Source organism: Lagenorhynchus albirostris, chromosome 14, assembly GCF_949774975.1.
Source record: "Lagenorhynchus albirostris chromosome 14, mLagAlb1.1, whole genome shotgun sequence".
Lineage (NCBI taxonomy): Eukaryota > Metazoa > Chordata > Mammalia > Artiodactyla > Delphinidae > Lagenorhynchus > Lagenorhynchus albirostris.
Window position 1 is genome coordinate 23235460 of NC_083108.1, and position 25598 is coordinate 23261057.

Consider the following 25598-nt stretch of genomic DNA (forward strand, 5'->3'; position numbering starts at 1 on the left):
GCGAGTCCTGGAGTCTTCGGTTCCCATGGAGACAGAGCCGCTTCCGGTCTCTTACTTGGAAAGTATCCCCTCTGAGCGCAGGGCGTTGATAGGCGTCCTGCAGCGGGAGGTGTAGGGCCCCACTCCCAATGGTTATCATGGTAAAACTCGGGGGTTGGCGGGAGTGTGCGAGACCCTTAGATTTCTCCGGCTTTCCCCATCCTTAAGGCCCAACCTAGCGCACCCAACTGGATCGCAGTCAGGGCTCCAGTTAAGAGGGGACTGTGCCCTGGTTCACTAGGGCGGTTTGGCAGGTGAGTTCACTACGTACCCTACTCCTAAGAAATATACCCCACTAGTCAGACTCAACATATAAATTATGTCTCTGGAAAATCATAATTTGAGGTCTTGAATGTCCTTCAGTGTCCAAGATACATCGGGGAGGGGGGTCGGGGATGCTGTCCACTTGTGGTAGGTTATGTCCCAAGAGACAGGGCTGAGAGGTTATGTCCCAAGAGACAGGGCTGAGAGGCAGGAGATCTGGGCTCTGAGCTGGCTGTTAACCAGCTTGAGATATGGAACTAGTTCTGCATCTCTTGGAGTGTGGTCTGTGGTATGTGATGGAGCTGTGGATTTCATGCCTATGTCCCTCAGCCTTCTATGACTGCTTTATGTGACCAGTTCTACCCTGAGAGATGCTTGGTGGAACTGACCCTGCAGACCTGGAAACTGGAGGAAGGACGGGCGCCTGGAAGGACTATGGTTGTGGAAGAGACCAAGGGAATGCTGCTTGCCATAGAATATTGATAATTTCTGCATAGCACTGTAGAATTGTTGGTATAAGCACCCAAATTCCTTTGTTTCTGCCTAACCAGTACAACACTCTAGTAACCCCTCCATTTGCATTTATGCAATTACAGACATACTGATTTAGCCCCACATTGATTCTGCAATGTGTACAGTATGATGGAAGACACAGGAGGTCACAATTATCCCATGCATTGCTGGTGGGAATGTAAAATGATGCAGCCACTTTGGAAAACAGCCTTTGCAGTTCATCAGATGATTAAAGGTAGAGTTACCATATGATCCAGCAATTCCATTCCCAGGTATATACCCAAGAGTAATGAAAACATATGTCTATGTAAAAACTTGTACACAAATGTTCATAGCAGCACGGTTCATAACTGCTAAAAAAGTGGAAACAACCCAAATGTCCATCAATGAATGAGTGGTAAAATGTGGTAATCCAAATAATGGAATATTATTTGTCTATAAGAAGGAATGAAGTACTAATACATGCTACCACATGAATGAACCTTGAAATTTTGCTAAGAAACCAGTCACAAAAGTCTACATATTGTATGATTCCATTAATATGAAATGTCCAGTCTAAGCAAATCTATAGAAACAAAAAGTAAATTAGTGTGTGCTTAGGGATGGAGAGGTTGAAGGGAAGTGGGGAATGTCTGTTAATGGGTACAGAGTTCCTTTTTTGAGGTGATGAAAATGTTCTAAATTGATTTTGGTAATCGTTGTACAACTGTGAATATACAAAAAAACATTGAATTGTACACTGTAAACAGGTAAATTTTATGACATGTGAATTATATCTTAATAAAGATGTTTTCCAAAAAACAATGAGATAAATAAAATACATTGCTCATGAGACTGGTACAGCCACTCTGGAAAAGTTGGCAGTTTTAAAAAACTTACCAAATCACCCTACAATCCCAAGTAGGTATTTACTCAAGAAAAATGAAAATTTATGTTCACGTAAAAAATTGTATGCAAATATTTATAGCAAGTTTATTCATAACCACCAAACCCTGAAAACAACCTAAATGCCTTTCAGTAGATAGATAAAATATGGTACATTCATACAAAGAATACTAACACAATTAAAAAGAAGGAACTCTTTTTTTTTTTTTTTAACATCTTTATTGGGGTATAATTGCTTTACAATGGTGTGTTAGCTTCTGCTTTATAACAAAGCGAATCAGTCATACATAAACATATGTTCCAAAAAGAAGGAACTCTTGATACATGCAACAACTTGGATGGATTTCAAAAGTATTAATCCAACTGAAAGAGGCCCATGTAAAAAGTTTTCTTTTATATGACATTTTGGTAAAGATGAAATTATAAATAGTATAATTATTAACATGTTGCAACAAAGGAGTTCCAAACACCCTAAAAGGAAGGGTCTGGCCCAAAGATTCTTCCTGATGGATTGAAGAAGTTGCTTGTACAATGCTGAGATTAAAAACAGTTACCTTATCAAGGAAGAGTTGTAACTAATCTTAAAATACTATAATGGTAGAAAAAAAGTCAGTGACTTCCCTCCTCTCCCGTTTTTGTCAGATCAAAGGAAAATATTTATGAAATGAAAACAGTAACCTTTGTATTTGCCATTCTTCTTTGTAGTATTACAAATGATTTTTCAAAAAATCCTTTATTTAATGAGCAAATATAAGCACATATATTGTAAATTCATAAAGATTACATAATACATTTAAGAACAAACAATACAATGTTTTATAGCTACATTTGTTTTTTGAAATGCAAACAAAAACACTATCTATATTAAGATAAAACAGTAAAAACTGTTCCAAACTATTTCAAAGAAATTACAAGAATTTTTTTTTTGTTCTTTGTTTTGTTTTCACACAATTCCCTGTTATGCTTGAGATCAAAAGAATGTTGGGACAATTACACTTTTTAAAACAGCGCAAAGCAGAGACATAACATGGTAGCCTACCGTAAACATTCTGAAACTTGCAAACATTTGTTTTATCTTCCTAAATCATCAAGAGAAGAAAAGGGTCAGTCGGGGACACAGGAGGGAAACAAAGTCATATCACAATACTAGAAAAAAAAGACAATCTGGCAAGTGGTGATAGTAACTTTTAATTCAGTTGTGGCGTGAAAGGTGGTGCCTGGGAGAGAATAACAATTATCACACAGCGGCCTCCAGCAGATCTCCCACTGCTGATGAGATTCCTCTTTCTACCCTAGTACTCATGGCCCACAGAAGGTAGGGAGGATGGAGGCTGACAAACGCAGTCAGATACCCAAGGAAGCAGCCTCACGTCCCCTGTCCAGGTGACACCTATCCCTGATGGGCTGCAGACTCCAGGCAGCCAGTGATGCAGGTTTTCTGACTCCTGCTTCTCCTTGTGTCACGGTCCCCAGGGACCCATGATGCACTTCCTGGCTTACTGAGGTCAACCCAGTTCCCAAGCCACATGCTCTTCATGCCACCTGTCGCCGGATCTGAACTGGTTGGGCCAGGGCTCTGTGATCTGGCTCTCCCTAGGCAGCGGCAGAGGGGTGAGTCCTTGAGGGGGATGAGAGTGGCACTGTCTTGTGACTTTGTTAAATTAACATTTGTTAAGTGAGGCACAGGGTGCAGGTTGGTGACAACAGGACCACAAGAATAATTAGAGAAGTTTATTACTCACAGGTCCTGGAGAAAGTACACTTCATCTCTACAGCAGCTGTCAGGTCAAGGCAGAGTGCAAGAAGGCAGGACACGGGGGCACATGCCCTTGCTAGGGTCCCTGGGTGGAGTGCTTTGGGCTTCCCAGGCTAGGATCCGATAGGTCAATTCAAACCAGAATTTTGGTAAGCCGTAGGAGTTCTATCTAAGGGGTGCATAAGGCATACAGGCGCTGGGAAGCGGGGGAGACTGTTGATCAAAAGAGCTGTTGGGGAAGGCATACCAGGAACTTCTGTTTGCCTGTGACTCTGTGGCTGCCATGGAGGGTGTGCGCTTGCATGAGGGGGCTAGTGTCAGTTTAAGGTCCCTGCAAACCACTTGGCCAAACAAAATGGATGAGGAGGCAGCAATACCCAGGAGTAGTAGCTCAGTTAAACTCTCCGTTATGTCGACATGGGTTTCTCCGTAAGAGTGAAGGGCGGCCGGCGGCCGGCTGCAGACCCGGCCAGGAAGACGCCCGGCCTCCACCCGGTCCCCGGGGCTCGGCTGAGAGCTACCCTGCCGGTGGGTAGTGTCTGGAAGAGTCTCCCCAGGAGAGTGCCGGGCTCGGGCACAGGCCGGGCCTCCTGTCGCTGAGCCGAGGCCCCTCCAGCTCCAGGTACGCGCTGATCGCCGGGGTATGCAGGATTTCCAATATGAAGACCCATCCTCCCAGGAGCGGTTTCAGACGTTGGACAAACCTGCAGAGGGCGGACGGACCTCACGCGGGACTCGACTTCCGGGGCTCCTTGGCGGGTTGTGGAGCTCTTGGAGTGCCCGAGGTCTCCGGTTGGGGCCCCTCCCGCCGATGCCAAAGCCGAGGCACCCGCAGGCAGCGGAGGGGACCCGGCGGGGGGCGGAGCAGCGGCTGCTGTGGGAGGCGGGGAAGGGATGCTACCACGACCTTCGCTCTCCTCCGCCTGATCCGGGAGGGGCACTCCTGCCCGCCCACCCCCATTTTAAGCCAGTACAATAAACAACAAAATAACACAAATCTTCCCGACGTGCTAAGAAAGCCCGAACTGTGCACTCCTGGTACCAGGTGCGATCTAACCAAACCTTTATACCTATTATAAGATACAATTAGTTGTATAAATTGGAGTTGTATTTAGACCTTCGACTTTGCCAAGGGGAAAGACGTACTAGAACATGGTTTGCCTTCCGGGCAGAACCCCGAAAATATCCAGAGAGGTGGAGGAGAGAATCTCGAAGCCTCGAGCCAAGAGGAAGTACCTGGTCTCGGCGTTCTAGGTTCCCATGGTCACGCTGCCCACTTCCGGCCAGACGCAGACACAGCGCCACACACCTTCCTCTTGGAGCTGGTAGCCCGGGGCAACCAGGACGCCGAACTTTGAAGCACTCCTCACTGGTCGCTGCAATTTCTGACATCCTGCCAGTGTGGCGGCGGCTGACGTACCAGGGGCTCTGAAAATGTAAAGATAACGTTTTGGCTTTCTGGGGCACAGGGGGGTGAAAGGCCTGACACTCCCTACTTGGCAACCCTGGCAATTGAGGAGTTGGGGGGCAGGGAGCTGGACATGGGAAGGGAAAGGGGAAAGAAGGGAGTTAATGACCTGGGCCCTAGACCCTAGAAAGTTGTCCAGCTGCCTCCAATTCCTGGGCCCAGACTAGCCCAGCTGGACCTGCAGTCAGGGCTCACGTTAAGGGGAAAGAATGACATCCCATGTTTCTAGATGGAAAAACTTAATATTGTTACTATGATAGTACTGCCCCAAATTGATCTACAGATTCAACACAACCCCTATCAAAATCCCAGCTCACTTCTTTGAAAAATTAAACAAGCTGATCATAAAATTTGTATGGAAATTTAAGGAACTCAGAAGAGCCAAAACAATATTTTAAAAGAATAACAAGTTGGCGGACTCACACTTCCTGCTTTCAAAACTGTCAGAGGCAAATAATCAATAAACAATCTACAATAGTGAGACCATCACTTCAAATAAAACAGTTGATGGCATTTGTTGCCAATGATAAAATTAGAGCTTTCATAAGCGTGACCATTGTCAACAATACCCACAACTGCTCACATTCGGACAACATAGCCAACTGGTAAAGGAAGCACCAGATCTGAGTCCTCACACACACCTTGCTCTTATTTGCCACGGTTAAATTCCAGTAGCCCAGTTTCCCAGGGGTAAGCATGGAAAGTAAAAGAAGAGTGAGTTAATAATGTGGTTTGGGTCTCTTAGAGCCAGCTTGGGTCTTTTACTCCCCTACCCAACCATGAGGCTGAGCATTCTATCAAATTGGAGGCGTGCTTCCTAGAATTTCCACATTACTGCCTATCTTACTGTGTGCTTTACTGGAAGCTGAGTTTTGACTGCCCACTTATATAGTTTTTCTTTTTAGAGTCCATTACACTCAAATCAACAATGTAGATTTTCAAATTAAAATAAATCGAAAAAGGAAAGCAAATTAAACCCATAGTGATCAGAAGGAAGGATAATAAAGATTAAAGTGTAAGTTAATAAAGATGCAAAATCAAAGAGCTAGGTCTTTGAAAAGATTTGTTGTTTTTTTTTTCACCACACGGCTTGTGGGATCTTAGTTCCCCAACCAGGGACTGCACCTAGGCCCTTGGCAGTGAGAGCATGGGGTCCTAACCATTTGACTGCCAGGGAATTCCCATGAAAAGATTTCTTTAATGACAAATTAGCTAGAATGACCAAGAGAAAAGTGATTCAAATTACTAAAATCAGAAGCGAAATAGCAATGTTACGGAAGTAAATGATTATTTTAAAAAATAGTATAAATCATTGCCAATAAATTAGATAATTCAGTTGAAATGGACAAATTCCTAGAAAGACACAAACTACCAAAAATGACTATAACAGAAATAGGAAATCTGAGTAGACCTATAACAAGCAAAGAGACTTAGTAATTTTTAAAACTTCTCACAAAGAATAGCCCAGCCCACATGACTCCACTGGTGAATTCTACCAAATGTTTAAGGATTAAGTAATGTCAATTCTTCACAAACTCTTCAAAAAAAATACAAGAGGAGGTAACAGTTCCAACTTATCAAAAGAGGCTAGTATTACTCTGGCACCAAAACCAGACAAAAATATCACAAGAAAATAAAGCTATAGATCAAGATTCCTTATGAATATAAAACACGATATCCTCAATAAATTACTGGCAAATCAAATCCAGCAACATATAAAAAAGATCATACACAATGATCAAGTGGGTTGTATCCCAAGAATGCAAGCATGGCTTAACATAAAAAATTAATCTTTATAAATCAATACTTATAGAATATTAATCTTCTCAATAGACACAGAAAAGCATTTGACAAAATTCAACAGACCTTCATGATTCAAAAACAAAACACTCAACACATTAGGAATAGTAGGGAACTTCCTCAACCTGATAAAAGGCATCTACAAAAAACCCCACGGCTAACATCATACTTAATAGGAAAATACTGAATACTTTCCCTCAAGACTGGCAACAAAACAAAGATGTTTACTTTATGTCTCTATAGATTTGCCTATTCTGGACATTTCATATAAATGGAATCATACAATATGTGACCATTTGTGTTTGCTTCTTTTATTTAGCAATGTTTTCAAGGTTCATGCATGTCGTATTGATAGCATGGTGTATGACTACTTCATTCTTTTATGTAATGGTATAATATTACATTGTAGAGCTATAATACATTTTGTTTGTCTATTCATCAGTTGATGGACATTTCGATTGTTCCCACTTTTTGGTTATTTGTTGCTATGAACATTCATCTACAAGTTTTTGTATGGACGTACATTTTTTTTTTTTTTTTTTTTTTTGCGGTACGCGGGCCTCTCACTGTTGTGGTCTCTCCCGTTGCGGAGCACAGGCTCCGGACGCGCAGGCTCAGAGGCCATGGCCCACGGGCCCAGCCGCTCCACGGCACGTGGGATCTTCCCGGACCGGGGCACGAACCCGTGTCCCCTGCATCGGCAGGCGGACTCTCAACCACTGCGCCACCAGGGAAGCCCTGGACGTACATTTTTAATTATCTTGGATAATTAATTATCTTGGATGAGTGCAATTGCCAGATCAAATGGTAGTTCTACGTTGAACTTTTGAAGGAACTGCCAAAATCTTTTCCAAAGCAGCTGCACCATATTACACTCCCACCAATGTATGAGGGTTCCAATTAATTCTTGGGCCAAATGGTATGGCTAGAGTTGGCTGATTAGACTGGAATCTCACTGTAAGCTGAAAAGTGTCAGGAGTGGTGGGTCATCCTTGGTATCCCTAAAAGCGGGTCAAGAGTTCTATGTAGTCAATCCATCAGGAGCAGATGGGGCCACAGTCTTTTTCTTTGTGCCCATCCCAGATGGTGGATGCACTGCAGTGTCTGGTGGTGATCTGAGCAGTGCAGTTTGATCAGCAGCTTGATTACAGTCAGTCTCATCAGAGAATAATCCCCTACTGTGAGCATCTACATGAGTGACCACAAGGTCTGATTAGCAGCTGCAGTTTGTTCATGGCCCCAGAGAAGAGTGTCTTACTCTGCCAGTCTGTACTCTTAAGTGGCAGACCAAACAGCCCAAGAATCAGTAAACAAAGCAAAATAAAACGAGTTCCTGAAGGGAAGTACTGGCTGCAACTATGAAAATGCCTTTTGAGTTCTTCCCATGGAGCACAGTGACGACATCTGCTTTTGATTCTACATAGCTGACAGCTTTAACAGCAGCTGTAGCATAGTTGCTAGGTTTTCATGCAAAAGTGAGACTTTCTTTTCTTTTTTTGCGGTACGCAGGCCTCTCGCTATTTTGGCCTCTCCCGTTGCGAAGCACAGGCTCCGGACGCGCAGGTTCAGCGGCCATGGCTCACGGGCCCAGCCGCTCCGCGGCACGCGGGAGCCTCCCGGACCGGGACACGAGCCCGTGTCCCCTGCATCGGCAGGCGGACTCTCAACCACTGCGCCACCAGGGAAGCCCAAAAGTGAGACTTTCTTGACACTGAGACTTTGATTTGCCAAACAACAGGTTATCATCTATTAAGAGAAAGCTTTGGAATCGGGATAGAAGCACTTGTGCTATATCCTGACCTTGCACTGGTGCCAACGGCAGGGGAATTTGTCCCATAATACTTCTCTACCTTTAGCTCTACCCCAAAGGGGGAATGTTTCCTGGAAGTTTATGAGCATTTATAGTTAAAGCATATAACACATCAATTTTATTATATATTTGGCAGAGGAAGCTATAGCAACAGTAGATTAATTGTCCCAGGGCCCTCACCTCTATGGTAACTTTAATTTTTTTTCCCCTTTTCACTGTAAGTTTTGCCCAAATTCTATCAGGAGATCATGTTACATTCTGGCTGAGAGCCTGAGGATTGCTGGAGGATGGTGGAGGCTAGGCTGTAGAGGTTGGCTGGAGCAACTGGAGAGCCTTTTTTATGCTTTGGCTCCTTGCCCACTGGATGCGTCCTCCACCCCTGTGTATCTCCCAGTGTCTGGAGAGCACCTGGGTTGCGAGGCTTGCTCTTTCTTCCTCCTCACATGCCACAGCTTAGTCCTGCAGGCCTTGGTACAATCAGCTACCCCTGTGCCTCAACCACCACCCACCCCCATCCACCATGGTAGGATGATGACTTGGGCACCTGTATCCAACAAATCCAACTCAGTAAAAATTTGAGTCCTTCCTCTACCCGGAATTCCCCAGCTTACTTGACATTTTTCCTTTTAAAGCAGCTAAGGTCAGACTAAAGCAGAGATCAGGGAGGGAGAGAGTAGCTCAGCACCAGTAAGCAAGGCTGTGCGTATACTTGAAGCTTCTTGCAGCTGCCCACTCATGCTAAGCATACAAACTCATAACATTTTTAGTCTACCCGAAGCTCTATATCCTCATTGCAGACATTATTTATTTTCAGTTTTTCAATCCCCTAATTCACTACCCATAGCCTACACTGCCTTTTGACCTAGGCAGCAGGGTCTGCTCTCCCATTATCCTGATGACATTGCTTTCTTCTCTTGCACTGGAGGTGAGTGAACAACCACCAAAGCACCAGTCAGGTGACTTCTTTCAATCCTACTTCTTGCTGCCCAGTCTGTAAACATTCATTAACAGGTTGGACAATGGGGGACACTTAATCCCCCATCACCCAGCACTTAGGCAAGAGCATTTGTGACTGGATCCCAGGGAGTCTTAGTGTTCACTGCCCCAAACTGTCAAGTGGACAAGCGTTCCTTAAGCACTAGTGTGGTGGTTAATGAGGTTACATGAATCACTACTATAGCTGTTCAGTTGCTTACCATGCTTCCATAGACTCAGTTGGTTAGGACACAACAAGCCCAAATACATTCAGACAGTTCATTGCAGTTAGCAAAAGCACAATCATCATGATATCAATTTCCTGCAACCCTAGTCCCATGGAAAACCCTAAAACAGAGGAGCCATAGAATGGGTAATTAGAACGGTGGTCATTCTTTCACTGAAGGGTCAGCTCTAAACTTAAGCCAAGGGCTTCTATAACCTGCAGCCATATCCAAAGAGGAGGAGAAATGAAGTCATGAAGTCGACTGCAACTGAGAAGGTGGATGAAAAATGGTCTTTTGGCTATTTCTGTTAAGGCTGCTTGTCTCCCTTGGTTTGGGGGAATGCAGGGCATTCTACCAAGACTCATTTACACTGCAGTTAAGCTTTGCTTACTTTGCCTGTATGGAGGTGTATAAGGTAAACAGGGTGCCGTGGTATAACTATCCCTCCAAGAGACTTCAAATCTTAAACCAATCTTGCATTCCTGGGATCATTCATGGCATAAATACAGTTGCTCATGGTGTGTTATCATTTTTATAAATTGCTGGATTCAATTCTCTTATATTTTGTTAATGACTTTTTCACCTATGTAGTAAAGAATTTAACCTTGGCCAGAGAGAGGTCTGCCCTTTGCCTTCCTTGGCTTAAGGTGGTAATATCTAACGAAGCCTGTCAATGCTGTTCCTCACAGGAGTCTCTTTGTTTGCCTGCGGACCTTTAGTCACTCGACAGTCAATGTGATTTAGGGTTGTGGCTGGCCGTAAGTCTAACAGTGTGATTTAGGTGAGGACTTTGGGTCACATGGTATCAGCTTGACCTCCTGAGGGGCTAAAAACTGAGATCAGGCACACGGGCAGTCAACAGTGCCTATGTAATGGAACCCCAATAAAGATTCTGGACACCAAGGCTCAGCTGAGCTTCCCTGGTAGACAGTTCTCCATGCATATTGTCATACATCGTCCCTGGAAGCAGCTAACCCTGTCCGTGATTCCTCATGGAGAGGATAACTGGAAGCTCTGCATTTGGAGCCCTCCCGGACTCTGTCCTTGGACTGATTTTAATCTGTATCTTCTTCCTGTGGTAACAGTGGATATAACAACTTTCAGTGAGTTCTGTAAGTCCTTCTAGCAAATTAGTTGGGGGACCCCCAGACTTGCAATTGGTGTCAGAAGTAAGCATGGTCTTGGAGGCCCTTAAACTCTGCCATGATGTGAGAAGTAAAGATGGTCTCTTGGAGGCTGTTCCTCAAATTTTGCAGCATCTATATTCATGGGGTATATTGGTCTATCATTTTCTTTTCTTGTAATGTCTTTGTCTAGTTTGGTATTAGGGAAATGACTCCTAAAAGGAATTGGGGAGTATTCCTTCCTACTCTATTTTCTGAACGACTTTATTTAGGATTGCTATATTTTTCCTCCTTAAATATTTGACAGAATTTACTAGTGAAGTAACCTGGACTTGGAGTTTTCTTTGTGGGATGGTTTGTAATCAGAAACTCAAATAAGTTTGTATCTATATGGCTACTCAAAGTTTCTATTTCCTCATGTGTTATTTTGGTAAATTGTCTTACTAAAGACAAGGAATTTGTCCATTTTATCTAAGCAGTCAAATATATTACATTAAGTCAGTATAAATGTGTGAATAATGTTCTCTAGTCAATATCTGTAGGATCTGTACTGATGACTCTTTTGCATTCATGATTTGGGTAATTTATGTTTTGTCACTGTTTTTTCTTAATTAAATAAATCATATTTAATTTAATAAATTATATTTCAAAAATATAGTAATTGACTATAAATTTAGTTAACTCAGTGTAATTAATTACATAATAAAATTTTAATTTAATGAATTAAGGTGAATTTGAATTAAAATTTAAATATGTAAAATTAAATTGAATGAACTAAATTAAACCATATGAAATAAAATGTAATATACTAAATTAAAACAAAATTAAATTGAAATTAAAAAATACACAAGACATTGAATTTAATACATTAAATTAATATTAAATTGTTTTAAACCAAATTAAATTTAATAAATCCAAATTCAATTATGTTAAATTAAATTAAATTTGAGTAATTAAATTTCAGTTAAACTTGAACTATATTGCCTTAAACTTATTTTCCTACATCAAACTGTAATAAAATTAAAATTGAATTATATAAAATTCATTAATTGAGGGTAATAAATTTATCTAAGTACCTTACCAACACATATTCAACTATACTAAAGTTAATTTAATACATTAAATGAAAAACTAAATTAAAAATTAAATTATATTAATTAAAATAAGTTACAATCCAATTAAGATTAATTCTACATTAATAAATAAAAATGAGGCAAGTCTTATGCTGGACCTGAAGGTCTCTGTTTAGCGGGTTAAAAACCCCTTTGGGGAGGAGGTCACAGAACCCATGTTGTAGCCTCTGTGTCTTGGTGTCTGTGACAGTGTGGAAGAGACCATGAGTAAAAATGTTTAGGAAAGATGAAAAAAAAATCAAGTCTAAACCATGAATAGCAAAAAAAGTTGCTACTATGTCCAGAGCCAAGAAAGCCAGAAAAACTCTCAGCCAAGGGTGAAAATTTTCATTTTCCCCAGACCCATCTCCTCAACCTGAAAGAAAGTCATTTTGACTTTGAACGTGGACATGTGGACATTTATAATGACCACAACTTCCGTATCCAGTGTGTGTGTGGAGGGGGGCAGGTGTACTGACGTTTTGTACCCCACTTGATTTTCATGGTTGCCCAGGTTAGAGCATTACCCTGAAGAGATGTCTAGCTCTCTGATCTGTACAGATTTTTGATTATACATAACATAATTTTTTAAAAAAATTTAAAAATTAACTTTATAGGAGAGAATACTAAATACATATGAAACAAGAGAACCAAAGGGGACATCACCAGGAATTGAGGAAATCTATGCTCCGGTAGTGGTGGGTGTCAGCTAGGCAGCAGTAGGGATGAGATGGGGTTAAACCAAAGTGTGCTTTGTTTTGCAGAAACTAGCCATTAATTTGCAGAAAGCTGCAGACACCAGATGTTCCAAAAAGGTTACAGTGCATTCCAGTCAACAAGATACCACAGTGAGAAAAAGTAACCAAGCACCTACTTACTTGCAGTTTTGGGCAACCTAGAGTAACCTTTGCCTCATTATCATGATCATGCCTTCCCCAGGCTTAAAACTCCCCAGGGACACAGTGATTTATTTTATTTTATTTTATTTTATTTTTTTTTGCCACACTGCGTGGCATGTGGGATCCTATTTCCCCCACCAGGGATCGAACCCATGGCCCCTGCATTTGCAGCGCAGAGTCTTACCAGCAGGCAAGTCCCTTTTTTTTTGACACAGTGCTTTGAGAGCTATCTCCCTGTCTCCTTACTTGTTGCTAGTAATAAACAAGTAATAAATGCTTCTGCTTTAATTGAAAGTTCTTGGTGTGTTCATTGGCTAAGCACCCCAAGTGACACACCCATTGTGTGTGGTCAGAGGAAGACTTGGTGAAGCTGGTGGTCCCTGATTTCAACGTCTACTTTGGTCCAGCCATTCTCACCAGAGATGGTCAGGTCACCATCATTTATGGCCATCGATTGTTGCTCTGGACTAATTCTGATGGATGAATGCTGCTGTAGAGGCCCAGAGGCTGAAACATCTTGCCAGGCCTGGCTAAGGAACTGCTGGGAGGAGTGTGACAGCTGGAAAGAGTGGTGGGAGGTAGCAACACAGATATCAATAAACAATCTATATTAAAGAATATAAGAGAGTTTTATTTGCTCCAAGATGAGGACTGGCCCAGGAGTGCAGCCTCCACCGAGGAAGAAAACACTCCAGAGAAGCATGGTTTTCAGCAGTTTTTTTTTTTTTTGCGGTACGCGGGCCTCTCCCGTTGCGGAGCACAGGCTTCGGACGCGCAGGCTCAGCGGCCATGGCTCATGGGCCCAGCAGCTCCGCGGCATGTGGGATCTTCCCGGACCGGGGCACGAACCCGTGTCCCCTGCATCGGCAGGCGGACTCTCAACCACTGCGCCACCAGGGAAGCCCATTTCAGCAGTTTTATACCATGTCAGAACAAAGAACATATATCAGACATGACAGAGGTACATTCCTTCAAGGTTTCAACGGAGATGTATAGTTACAAATTATCAGATACACAGTGAGTGAGCATGACGTTGGCATCTGGGACGGGAACTTTATCTTCCAAGGAATACTAGCATCGGTGTCATAGGAAGGGAAGCATTTCTCCCTATTGTCAGAGTGGGCATGCTTTACTGTAATGGTTAAAACAAATGTACAACATATATTTGACAGACCGTAAGTCAGGCTGTTCCAGTTTACATAAAGTTCAGGCCACATCAGGTATAAGCCTGACTGGCTTCCCCAGCCCCCAATATACAAAGATTTCTTCAGTCAGAGGTAATGTGGGAGGCATATGACAAAGGGACTGCTTTCCTTCCCAGCGTAAGGCACACAGTATGCCGGCGCCGATTAGTACATGCAGAAGGGAAAAATGATTTTACGGTGATATGAGAGCGACTTAATCCAGGTAGTGTTCCTAAAGCGGGCCCCTTTCCCTGTGAACATCTAGGCAGTACCAGCTGCTGGCGCCGGAATCGACCGCCAAGATGGCGGCGCCCTCTCGGAAGCCGATTAGCACGCTGCCATGTGTTGCCAGTGAACGTACGGACTACGCCATCTTACGGAATCAGACTCCAAGATGGAGGCGTCCAGAAATACAGGCGTGGCCATGTTTCCTGAGAATGTATGGACTCGCCGCCGTACGGTCTCAGTAGTCAAGATGGCGGCGCCTGAGAGACTGTCGGAGCTCTAGGCGGGCGACCGACTTGTTTGTCGCGGAGCCGACGCACTGGGCCTGCGCAGTAGTGCCTGGGAGGCGCGACGAAAACCGGAAGTGCTGGTGGGCGCTTTTGCAACGGCCGCGGGCGACGCTGAGGGACTGTGTAGGCTTGCGGGTCGCTGGCGGGGTTCGAGAAGGGGTGCGCTGGGAGCGGAGAGATGGTGAGTACGAGGTCCCAGGAGGGAGTCGGCGGTAGAGGTCAGTGGGACTGGAAATGGTGGTGTCCATCGGCAGACGCATGGGGGTTTGTGGCGAACCATAACGGGAGTCAGTGGGCAGAATGGGGCGGGGGACTGTCGAGCCTTAGAATGATGGGGGTCTGCTGGTCAGATTTTTTTACTCGTGTGTGAACCGTCTGAGAGTTATGTGATGAGCCATTATGCGGGTCCGTAATGGAAGTTTAGTGGTAGTTTCTTGGGGGTCCGAATGGGGGGTTCTTTGTGCGGAGTGATGAGGGGTTTGCGAAGTGTTGTATTGGGCAGTCTGGAGTGAGCCGTGATGAGTCTGTATCGGGGGATCTAGGGGGGCGGGGTTGTCTGTGAGGTTAGTAACGGAGGAACTGAGGGGAACCGTGCTGTCTTGAGACCCGGTGATGGGGGTCTGTGAGATGCCATGACGAGGACAAAATGTGGTGAGCGATGCGGTGTCTGTAACGGGCAGCAGCTGGCTCAGTGGGTGAATAGAGTGATGGGGTGTCAGTGGGGTAAGCGATTGGAAGTTCAGAGGCAGAGTGATGGGGGTTTATAAGCAGGCTAAGGGGGTGTCAGCGGTGAGTGGGGGTGGTGGTCTGTGGGGACTATGGTGGGGAGATTTATGAGGAGCCATGGTGGCAGACTGTTGAGGTCTGTGGTGAGCCGTGATGAAGCTGTACTGGAGAGATGAGGCATCATGATGGGGGTTCTCTAAGGAGCCATGTTGGGGGCTCCCACAGGAGGCGGACGCTTCAGACCCAGAGCCTCCAGATGCCGGGGAGGACAGCAAGTCAGAGAACGGGGAAAACGCGCCCATCTACTGCATCTGCCGCAAACCAGACATCAACTGCTTCATGATGTGAGCCGCGGAGCGGTGGGCGGGATGGACACCTGGCCGGGTGGGGAGAGGCCGATGGGTCTGGCCCCTCACATCTCCCTCACTCGCCCCATTCTCCGCAGCGGCTGTGACAACTGCAATGAGTGGTTTCATGGGGACTGCATCCGGATCACTGAGAAGATGGCCAAGGCCATCCGGGAGTGGTACTGCCGGGAGTGCCGAGGTGAGGGGCCGGAGTGGACAGGGCAGGCAGCTGGGGCTGCCAGGGAGGAGAAGGAGAAGCCTTAATGGGAGGGTGGTTCACGGGGAGTAGTGATCTGCGTCTGTGGGCAGAGTGATTGTTGGTCAGTGCTAAGCCGGAATGGAGGCTCCATCGTGAGCTGTGATAGAAAGCTCCACCGGCAGGGACAGCTCTGCCCTGGAGTAGGGAGACAGAGCAGGCGGGTGGGACCGAAGAAGAGAGAAGAGGAAGAAAGAGTTCTGGTGCCATCCACATCCCCCGGTGCCAACGCACGCTGGCTCCACCCTCTGCCCCGCAGAGAAGGACCCCAAGCTGGAGATCCGCTATCGGCACAAGAAGTCACGGGAGCGGGACAGCACTGAGCGAGACGGCAGTGAGCCCCGGGATGAGGGTGGAGGGCGCAAGAGACCTGCCCCGGATCTGGACCTGCAGCGCCGGGCGGGGTCAGGGACAGGGGTTGGGGCCATGCTTGCTCGGGGCTCTGCTTCGCCCCACAAATCCTCTCCACAGCCCCTGGTGGCCACACCCAGCCAGGTGAGTGGCCGCGATGGCTGGGTTAGGGGAGGTGATCCCATCTCAGGCCCTGCTCGGTTCCTGAGCTGTGTTGCGGGCGCTTCTTGCTAGCATCACCAGCAGCAGCAGCAGATCAAACGGTCAGCCCGTATGTGTGGTGAGTGTGAGGCCTGCCGGCGCACCGAGGACTGTGGCCACTGTGACTTCTGCCGAGACATGAAGAAGTTTGGGGGCCCCAACAAGATCCGGCAGAAGTGCCGGCTGCGTCAGTGCCAGCTTCGGGCCCGGGTGAGCATGGGCAGAGCTGGGCAGGGTCAGGTGGGGGGCCAGGATGTCTGGGAAGAGCTGATTGAGGCTAGGATGGGTGGGCCGGGTGAGGTGGGGCCTAATCGCATACGGACAGGTGGGGAGGGACCTGGCTGGTTCAGACGAGTGGGTCGTGACCAGATGTGCTGGGCTAGCAGGGGAGTCCGCAACCCCAGATGCGCGAGGTAGGGCCAGGCGTTCCTAGGTGGTCAGACATGTCAGCGCAGCTGGAGCAGGGCCGAGCATGTCCTGGCGATGGGGGGCGGGGGGCGCCGGTGTGTCTAGGGAGGCGAGGCGGGGGCTCGTTGGTGGAGTCGGGCACTTGTGGGAAGGGCTAGGGCAGGGCCCCCTCCATCCACCTGGGGCTGACCTGGGCCTTCCTCCTGCCGGCACAGGAATCGTACAAGTACTTCCCTTCCTCGGTGAGTCCAGCCCCCCAGGGCGGGCGGGGCCTGCGGGCAGGGCGGTCAGGGCCAGTCCTGAGATTCTGCCCTGCAGCTCTCGCCGGTGATGCCCTCAGAGTCCCTGCCAAGGCCTCGCCGGCCACTGCCCACCCAGCAGCAGCCACAGCCGTCGCAGAAGCTGGGGCGCATCCGCGAGGACGAGGGGGCAGTGGCAGCAGCAGCAGTCAAGGAGCTGCCCGAGGCTACGGCTACACCCGAGCCACTCTCGGACGAGGACCTCCCACTGGACCCTGACCTGTACCAGGACTTCTGTGCAGGGGCCTTTGATGACCATGGCCTGGTGAGCAGACAGAGCGTCCCGTACGGAAGGGTAGTGGTTACAGAAGCAGAGAGTGTCCGTGATGAGGAGAGAGGAGGCAGAGGGTATGGAATACTGACGTGGGGACCGAGCAGGTGGTAGGGAAGTCACGAGTGGAGCAGGCGAATCAGCGTGTGCCTCACTTGCAGCCCTGGATGAGTGACACGGAGGAGTCCCCGTTCCTGGACCCTGCGCTGCGGAAGAGGGCGGTGAAAGTGAAGCACGTGAAGCGTCGGGAGAAGAAGTCTGAGAAGAAGGTGACCGAGAGGGTGCAGTGGGTGTGGGGAGGGAGGGCGAAGGTCAGGGGCTGAAGGGCTGGGGTGCAGGGGGAAACAGGGGTGCGGGGCTGACTTCAGCTGCGCCCTGCCCTGGCCCATCTTGTCCCACAGAAGGAAGAAAGATACAAGCGGCATCGGCAGAAGCAGAAGCACAAGGACAAATGGAAACACCCGGAGCGCGCTGACGCCAAGGACCCTGCGTTGCTGCCGCAGTGCCTGGGCCCTGGCTGTGTGCGCGCTGCCCAGCCCGGCTCCAAGTATTGCTCAGACGACTGCGGCATGAAGCTGGCAGCCAAGTGAGTCATTGCTGGAGGGTTCAGGGGAGTCAGGGAGTATAGGGTGGGGCATGGCCAGAGCCCCCTGTGTGTCTGCCAGTCAGTCACCATTCAGTCACCCAGCACCCACCGGGCCATCCACCTGCTCCCGCATCCGTCTGTCTGTCCGCCCAGCCATCTGCCCTTCAGTCACCTGGTTCCTTACCTTTCACCACTGAGTCACCCATCTGCTCTGCGCCCTTGGATCACACTGCTCACCTTACTGCCTTGCCTCCTTCTCTGCTCACCCAATTCACTGCCTCCCTGCAGCCGCATCTACGAGATCCTCCCCCAGCGCATCCAGCAGTGGCAGCAGAGCCCCTGCATTGCTGAGGAGCACGGCAAGAAGCTGCTCGAACGCATCCGCCGGGAGCAGCAGAGCGCCCGCACCCGCCTTCAGGAAATGGAGCGCCGATTCCACGAGCTCGAGGCCATTATCCTGCGGGCCAAACAGCAGGCTGTGCGCGAGGACGAGGAGGTGAGCGGGCATGGGTGCAGCAGCGGCGCAGGGCCCAGTACCTGCTCCCGCCTGGCCTCATCGTCTCCTCCACCCCGTGCAGAGCAATGAGGGTGACAGCGATGACACGGACCTGCAGATCTTCTGTGTCTCCTGCGGGCACCCCATCAACCCACGTGTTGCCTTGCGCCACATGGAGCGCTGTTACGCCAAGGTCAGGGTGTCGGCCTGAGGGGGTGGACGGTGTGGGGACATCCCTGGGTCCCTGGGGGCAGGGGTGCCGTCTCGCGAGGGCATGCGGCGCACATCCACAGTCCCTCCGTTTGTGCTCACCCCTCCAGTACGAAAGCCAGACGTCCTTTGGGTCCATGTACCCGACCCGCATCGAGGGGTGAGTGTGGGCACTGCGGGGGTTAGCGGGGCCGGGCCTGGGCGCCACCCTCCGCTTCCTCTGCTACCTTCTCTGCTACCTTCTCTGCTTCACACCCCCAGGGCCACACGACTCTTCTGCGACGTCTACAATCCTCAGAGCAAGACATACTGCAAGCGGCTCCAGGTGCTGTGCCCCGAGCACTCACGGGACCCCAAAGTAAGCTTTCCCCTCAGCTTTCCCCATTCTGTCCCCCTCCCTTCCCCCCGGGCCACACTTCTCCCTTCCTCCCTCTCCCGCTTCCCTTCTTCCTGCCGGCCCACTTCCACAGCCCCCACTTGCCCTGCCTCCTCGCCCTCCGTGCCTCTCCTTTCCCTGTTGCATCCCCTCCTACTCCCCCCACATCGCCTTTCCTTCCCACCCCCCGGCCCCCACTCCTGTCCTCCTCCCGGCCTCGCCGCTCCGCACTCACGCCCACCCCGGTCTCCCCGCAGGTGCCAGCTGACGAGGTATGCGGGTGCCCCCTTGTACGTGACGTCTTTGAGCTCACGGGTGAGTTCTGCCGCCTGCCCAAGCGCCAGTGCAACCGCCACTACTGCTGGGAGAAGCTGCGGCGTGCTGAGGTGGACCTGGAGCGCGTGCGCGTGGTAGGTCTCGGCGGCGGATGCGGGGGGAGGGGGGGTGGCTCGGGGATCCCCTTGTCACGGCTCCCCCTGCTCCCCCGGCAGTGGTACAAGCTGGACGAGCTGTTTGAGCAAGAGCGCAACGTCCGCACTGCCATGACCAACCGGGCGGGCTTACTGGCCCTGATGCTGCACCAAACCATCCAGCACGACCCGCTCACGACCGACCTGCGCTCCAGCGCCGACCGCTGAGCCCCAGCGGTCCAGACGCCCTCCCGCCCTGCGGCGCGGGCGGGAGCGGCCCCGGAGCCCCCATTTGTCTGGTCTGCCATTCATGTTCCTCCCATGGTCCCTGAGTTTCTGCCTGTGCTCGTGCACCGTTTGACCGCCTGTTTGCCCTTACCACAGGGCCTCAGAGCTTCCTCACGTCCTTGTCTGTTCTTCTGTCTCTCTGTTCTCTGTGCCTGGGAGGGCTTGCGGAGTCTCCGCACCTTTGCCTCCCCCACTCTGGTTTTGTTAATAAAATTTTGATGAACCAAGAAAGCTAACTATGGACGGTCTCCAAATTTTTTTTCCATTGCAACTGCTTTCCTGCGCCCCTAGAGTAGAGTGGCACACCTGTACTCTGGAGAGGCTGCAGTACAGGTGTAGGCTGCACATATCCAGTCGGCGCCCACTCTGTGCTCTGCAGGCTCCGCCTTGGTCTGTGGGTATATGAGGTGCTGAGGGAGAGTCCAGGGACCTACACTGTCAGCCTGTCCTCTCATTGTGTGACAGTGGGTATACAGTCAGTGCTCAGTCTGTGTATGGCTGATTCATCATTCCTGTGTGAGCAGGAATTTTCTTATTTACTCTTATTGATGGTCTCCAGACCAGAGTTGTATGAAATGACGGACACAAGGCCCTCCTCTTTCCCCAGAAACGCTTCTCTCGGGACGAGTGTACAGCAGGAGCCCACTGGGTTTCTGTCGGGCGCACCAGCCTGTCCTCTCGTTGTCAGGTGCAGTGAGCCACACAACGCTACCTTTCCAGCCTGGACCCGCCCTCACGGGCCTCCTGTTGGCCTGCAGAGCAGCACCAGCCCTCCCCTCGTAGAAGAAGCTCTGGCCATTGCCAGGCAGGACATGTCCCTAGGCGCTCTAGTGACTCCAGCGGGAAGAGAGAACGGGACACAATAGCCCTGGGGGAGATCCGATGTTTTAAGGCAGGATAAGAAAATTTAAGCGTAACATACTCCCTACCCGCATTGGGCCCTCCCCAATGGGCAATGTGCATCTGCATTATACATTAATCAGACGTCCTCTGTAGTGGAATAACTGAGGACATGGAAAGGAGACATGACCCATGAGCCCCCCCCCCCCAACAAACTGGGGGCTGGCGAATAAGCCAGAACTACAAACAGTCCTGATTGCTTTACGCGCCCCCCCCCCCCCGGCAAACCGGGGGCATGTGAATAAGCCAGAGCTGTGAACAGTCCTGAATGCTTTGAGCCCCCGTCCCCCGCCCCCGGCAAACCGGGGGCCTGCAAAGAAGTATTGAGTGCTTTGGGCACTGATCCATGAGATGTCCTCAGTCTAATCAGAGTGGTGGGAACGCAAGGAAACGTCCTTGTGCTACTTCAGTATAATCAAAATAACGGTGGGAACTTTGTGCTGCTTTTGCGCTCAAGGACGAAGCATGGCAGGTTCTCAAGAAAGCCAATTATTGCTTGTAAAATTAATAAAAACATAGGTTGCTGCTTTAGCACTTCTGAAATGTTAAAAAAAGTCGTAAAGTGTAAACCTAGATAATGCTTTAATAAAAGCTACCACAACAGGACAGACGGCGCTGTTTTGCCTGAGCGAGCGGCAGCCCTCTACTGCTGTGCTTCGGCACAATTCATCTCGTGTGATGAGCTTACTTTCGGCCTTGTCATAAGATAAACTACAACATTTGGCGCCCGAACAGGGACCTGAAGGTAAGTAATCGCGTGATCGCGGGACCGAAGGGGAAATTGGTCCGCTCAGAGTAAGCAAAACCTTCGGCAACAGTAGAGTAACTGTAATGGGGAATTCCCATTCAGTAGAATTTCAATACATTAAACTCCTAAAACAGTTATTATGGAGTTCAGAAGTGAAAGTGAAACCAGAATCTTTTGATGAATTGTTTGCGCTGGCGTAAACGTTGTTACTGGTTTCAATCTACTGGTCATAACCAGTTAAATTTAAAAGTTTGAAAACAGGTTATGCGAGCCTTAAGAAGAGCTCATCAGCATGGAGACCCTATATCTGTCCGTGTTTGGTCTCTTTGTAAATTAATTTCCCTTGCCCTGGAACCATTACAATCTGAGACGGAAAATGAAAATGGGGCGCACCTTCAGCGTCCGAATTCTGCTCCCGATCATTCTGCTGCTTTTCGTACTCTGTTTCGTGAGTCTCCTATAGAGGACCTTCCTCCGCCTCCTCCTCCCCTTGTGTCTAAGACAGGAGAGGATTTTTCAGATTCCAGTGATGAAGGGGCTTTTTCTGACGATGATAAAGGTTAGGAGCAGACTAACAAACAAAATGAGATGCCACTTTCTCAACAGAATGAGATTTCTGATATACTTTCAAAGTTAAAAAAATTTGATGGTTAAATTGGAAAAAAATAATGCTAGCACTCCGTCATATCAGGAGCCATGTCCTACTATTCCTTCGGCTCCTCCTTTAGAATTAGCAGCTTATCCTGTTGGAGCCTCTCGTCAGTTTCACTTTCCTCTAAAACCTAAATCTAATAGACTATTGTTGGAAGAAGAGATGAATACGGAAGAAAAGTAATATTCTGAATCATTTTTTGCTTCCCTATTGTTAGACAAGCTATGCCTGCTAATGATCAATTTCCGAATGGATATATGAACGTTAAATATAACCCTCATAATGTAAAAATTTTAAAAATGGTAAAAGAAGCCATTAATGCATATAGGATGCATTCTAATTATGTTCAAGGTCTTTTGTTTAGGTATGCTTCCAAAAACATATTAATTCCTCAGGATTAAAAGGCGCTTGCCAAGACTGCTACTTGGTGGAAAGAAGAAGGCATCTCCATTGACCTGGGGGCAAATAAAAAAGTTTGCAGACACTGCCAAAAATCTTGTCATTTCACAGGGTAAACCCCTCACTAGCACCAATCTTTTTGTAGCCATGTTGGCAATGTTGTCTGCAAAAGTAATAAACATATCAGCCAATGAGGTAAATTGTACTAACCATACTTATTGGACTTATATTCCTAACCCTCCTCTTAATATAGGGGTTACCTAGTGGGATGCCCCAATTCTTGTATATGTAAATGAGTCTGGATGGTTGCCTGGTCCTTTTGATGATAGAGGCCCTTTGAAGCCGGAAGAAGAAGGAAGGATAATAGAAAATTACACGGTGGGTGTTAATGGACCTACTATTTGTATGGGAAAGGGAGATCATTGCCTTAAAATGAATTATCAGACATGGTTAAGTGTTGTCAAAAATAAAAGCAGATATCATGGGTTATATCTTTTGAGTGCTTATAGTTTTGAAAGTTCTAATTCCACTCTTAATGAGAATGTTTCCGCACCTTATTTGCCTCCATGCCAGGTGCCTCTTGTGGATCGATTATCGGATTGGGTCCATTGGACTTGATGCCGAGGAGATATGGCTCGGGTTCTTGTTAATACTTCTTGGGGAAGCGTCATTGATTGGAGCCCTTTTGGCTCCACCCAAGGAAAAAGCGGTCTGAAAAATTTATACTGGCATAGAAAGGATAACACTATTTATAGCAATACTATTAATGATACCATAGTATGGCATGCAGGAGGGTTTTCTCCTCCTGGTCCTCATTTAAATGGATATCCTATCCAAAAGGATTTATGGAAGCTTATGACAGCTTTGAAAAAGATTAATGCCTGGGTAGGACATATGGTTAACAAATCTGGAAATCATAGTTTGACTTTTCATAAAAATGTTACTCGATGTACTCGTAGTTGTGTGAAATTACCTTATATATTGTTAAAGGGACCAGCTGTATGGAATGAGACTCAAGGTATTATAATATGTAAAAATTGCTCTCTGTATACCTGCATTAACTCTAGTATATCTTTTTTTTTTTTTTTTTTTTTACGGTATGCAGGCCTCTCACTGTTGTGGCCTCTCCCGTTGCGGAGCAACAGGCTCCGGATGCGCAGGCTCAGCGGCCATGGCTCACGGGCCCAGCCGCTCCGCGGCATGTGGGATCCTCCCGGAATGGGGCGCGAACCCACGTCCCCTGCATCGGCAGGCGGACTCTCAACCACTGTGCCACCAGGGAAGCCCTCTAGTATATCTTTTAACATATCTACTGAAAGTTTGTATACCTTACGAGCTCGGACAGGTCTTTGGCTTCCTGTCAATCTTGGAAGGAAATGGCAAAAATCTCTTCCTATGACTGTTTTACAATATTTAACTGATACATTAAAAAAAAGTAAAAGATTTATAGAAATGTTGATTGCAGCTGTCATGGGTATTATAGCCATAACAGCTTCTACTACAGGATTGCTAATGCTCATTATAATAATAATCATATGTTTAATTATAGTCCGACGACGATTGAAAGTCACCCGCCATACAACATCGCAACAAGCTGCCGTGTTCTCCTTGATGCTGCAAAAATTACACAACAAAAAGGGGGAAATGTAGTGGAATAACTGAGGACATGGAAAGGAGACATGACCCATGAGCCCCCCCCCGCAACAAACTGGGGGCTGACGAATAAGCCAGAACTACAAACAGTCCTGATTGCTTTGAGCCCCACCCCCCCGGCAAACCGGGGGCATGTGAATAAGCCAGAGCTGTGAACAGTCCTGAATGCTTTGAGCCCCCGTCCCCCGCCCCCGGCAAACCGGGGGCCTGCGAATAAGCATTGAGTGCTTTGGGCACTGATCCATGAGATGTCCTCAGTCTAATCAGAGTGGTGGGAGCGCAAGGAAATGTCCTTGTGCTACTTCAGTATAATCAAAATAATGGTGGGAACTTTGTGCTGCTTTTGCGCTCAAGGACGAAGCATGGCAGGTTCTCAAGAAAGCCAATTATTGCTTGTATAATTAATAAAAACATAGGTTGCTGCTTTGGCACTTCTGAAATGTTAAAAAAACAAGTCGTAAAGTGTAAACCTAGATAATGCTTTAATAAAAGCTACCACAACAGGACAGATGGCGCTGTTTTGCCTGAGCGAGCGGCAGCCCTCTACTGCTGTGCTTCAGCACAATTCATCTCGTTTGATGAGCTTACTTTCGGCCCTGTCATAAGATAAACTACAACACTCCTCAAAGGCAGGAATGTCTGCTCAACCATAAAGATCAATTTTTTCCTTCTCGATGCCAGCAATGTAACTCCTTAGACGATAACATTCTTAATTCTTTCCTAATTTTGTAAGGGGTCATGGTGACCTGGTGCTGCTTCCTATGTGCAGATCTGGACTATGTATCTTTGGTGAACTTTATGTACGATGTCAGTGTGTCATTTTGATGTACGACCCTTTGTCTCAAAAATGTATATAACTTCTAACAGGCGGAATAGTCCTCAGAGTTTTCTGAACAACTTCTGTGGTTCTAATCCTCAGGTTGGCTCGAATAAAATTCTCTATTTCTCCTTTAGATTGACTGTTGATTAATTTTTCATCAACATAGGTCTTATTCTGTTCAGTACCTCTAGTTGAAGTGGGTATTGTTGAATATTAGGCAGAGGCTTGGAGCTGTCAACAGTCATTTAAATAGGAGTGGCTGACACAGAGGTATATAGTGACAGGGAAACATTTTATAGGCTATACATGTTATCAATCATATTGACTTGTTGCACAAACACTGTACGTGTACTTTTAGCAGTAGAATTTAAGCAAGCAGTAATACACGCCATGCGTAGCTTGACAGCTAGGAAAAGGATAATAATACACACAGTGAAAATAATAATCATCTGTAAAACAGAGCAAAAAAAATTACCTAATCCTGAGGAGAGCCAACTAAACAGATCGTTAAAAGGGTCTTTTTTTTCTTTTAATGTCATAACCATTTTGCCTCTTAAAAATTTTATCTAGGAGCATCTCTACTTCTGCACAGGTATTGATATAAGTGCAACAAGTAGTGTGAGCAATAGC

At 47.4% G+C, this 25598-nt stretch overlaps 1 protein-coding gene and 1 long non-coding RNA gene across 6 annotated transcripts; both read left to right on the top strand.

The window, feature by feature from the left end:
* The first annotated feature begins 14465 nt into the window (after window positions 1-14465).
* Window positions 14466-20027, top strand: CXXC1 (CXXC finger protein 1). Of its 5 annotated transcripts, none has more exons than XM_060121281.1 (15): window positions 14466-14752; window positions 15499-15641; window positions 15743-15843; window positions 16160-16395; window positions 16486-16662; window positions 17076-17102; window positions 17179-17424; window positions 17592-17699; window positions 17832-18016; window positions 18305-18512; window positions 18595-18705; window positions 18833-18882; window positions 18984-19080; window positions 19356-19508; window positions 19590-20027. In XM_060121281.1, exons 1-15 carry the CDS (start codon window positions 14750-14752, stop codon window positions 19734-19736), a joined length of 1992 nt encoding a protein of 663 aa, XP_059977264.1. In that variant the 5' UTR covers window positions 14466-14749; the 3' UTR covers window positions 19737-20027. The 5 variants fall into 5 exon arrangements, with proteins under 5 accessions (XP_059977264.1, XP_059977266.1, XP_059977265.1 ...); XM_060121282.1 differs by having other exon boundaries at window positions 14467-14752; window positions 15523-15641; XM_060121283.1 differs by lacking the exon at window positions 17076-17102.
* A 966-nt stretch (window positions 20028-20993) lies between these two features.
* On the top strand, window positions 20994-25101 carry LOC132503934 (uncharacterized). The gene is made up of 2 exons (XR_009534672.1): window positions 20994-21441; window positions 23601-25101. It is a non-coding gene; the product is annotated as an uncharacterized LOC132503934 (long non-coding RNA).
* The last annotated feature ends 497 nt before the right edge of the window (window positions 25102-25598 follow it).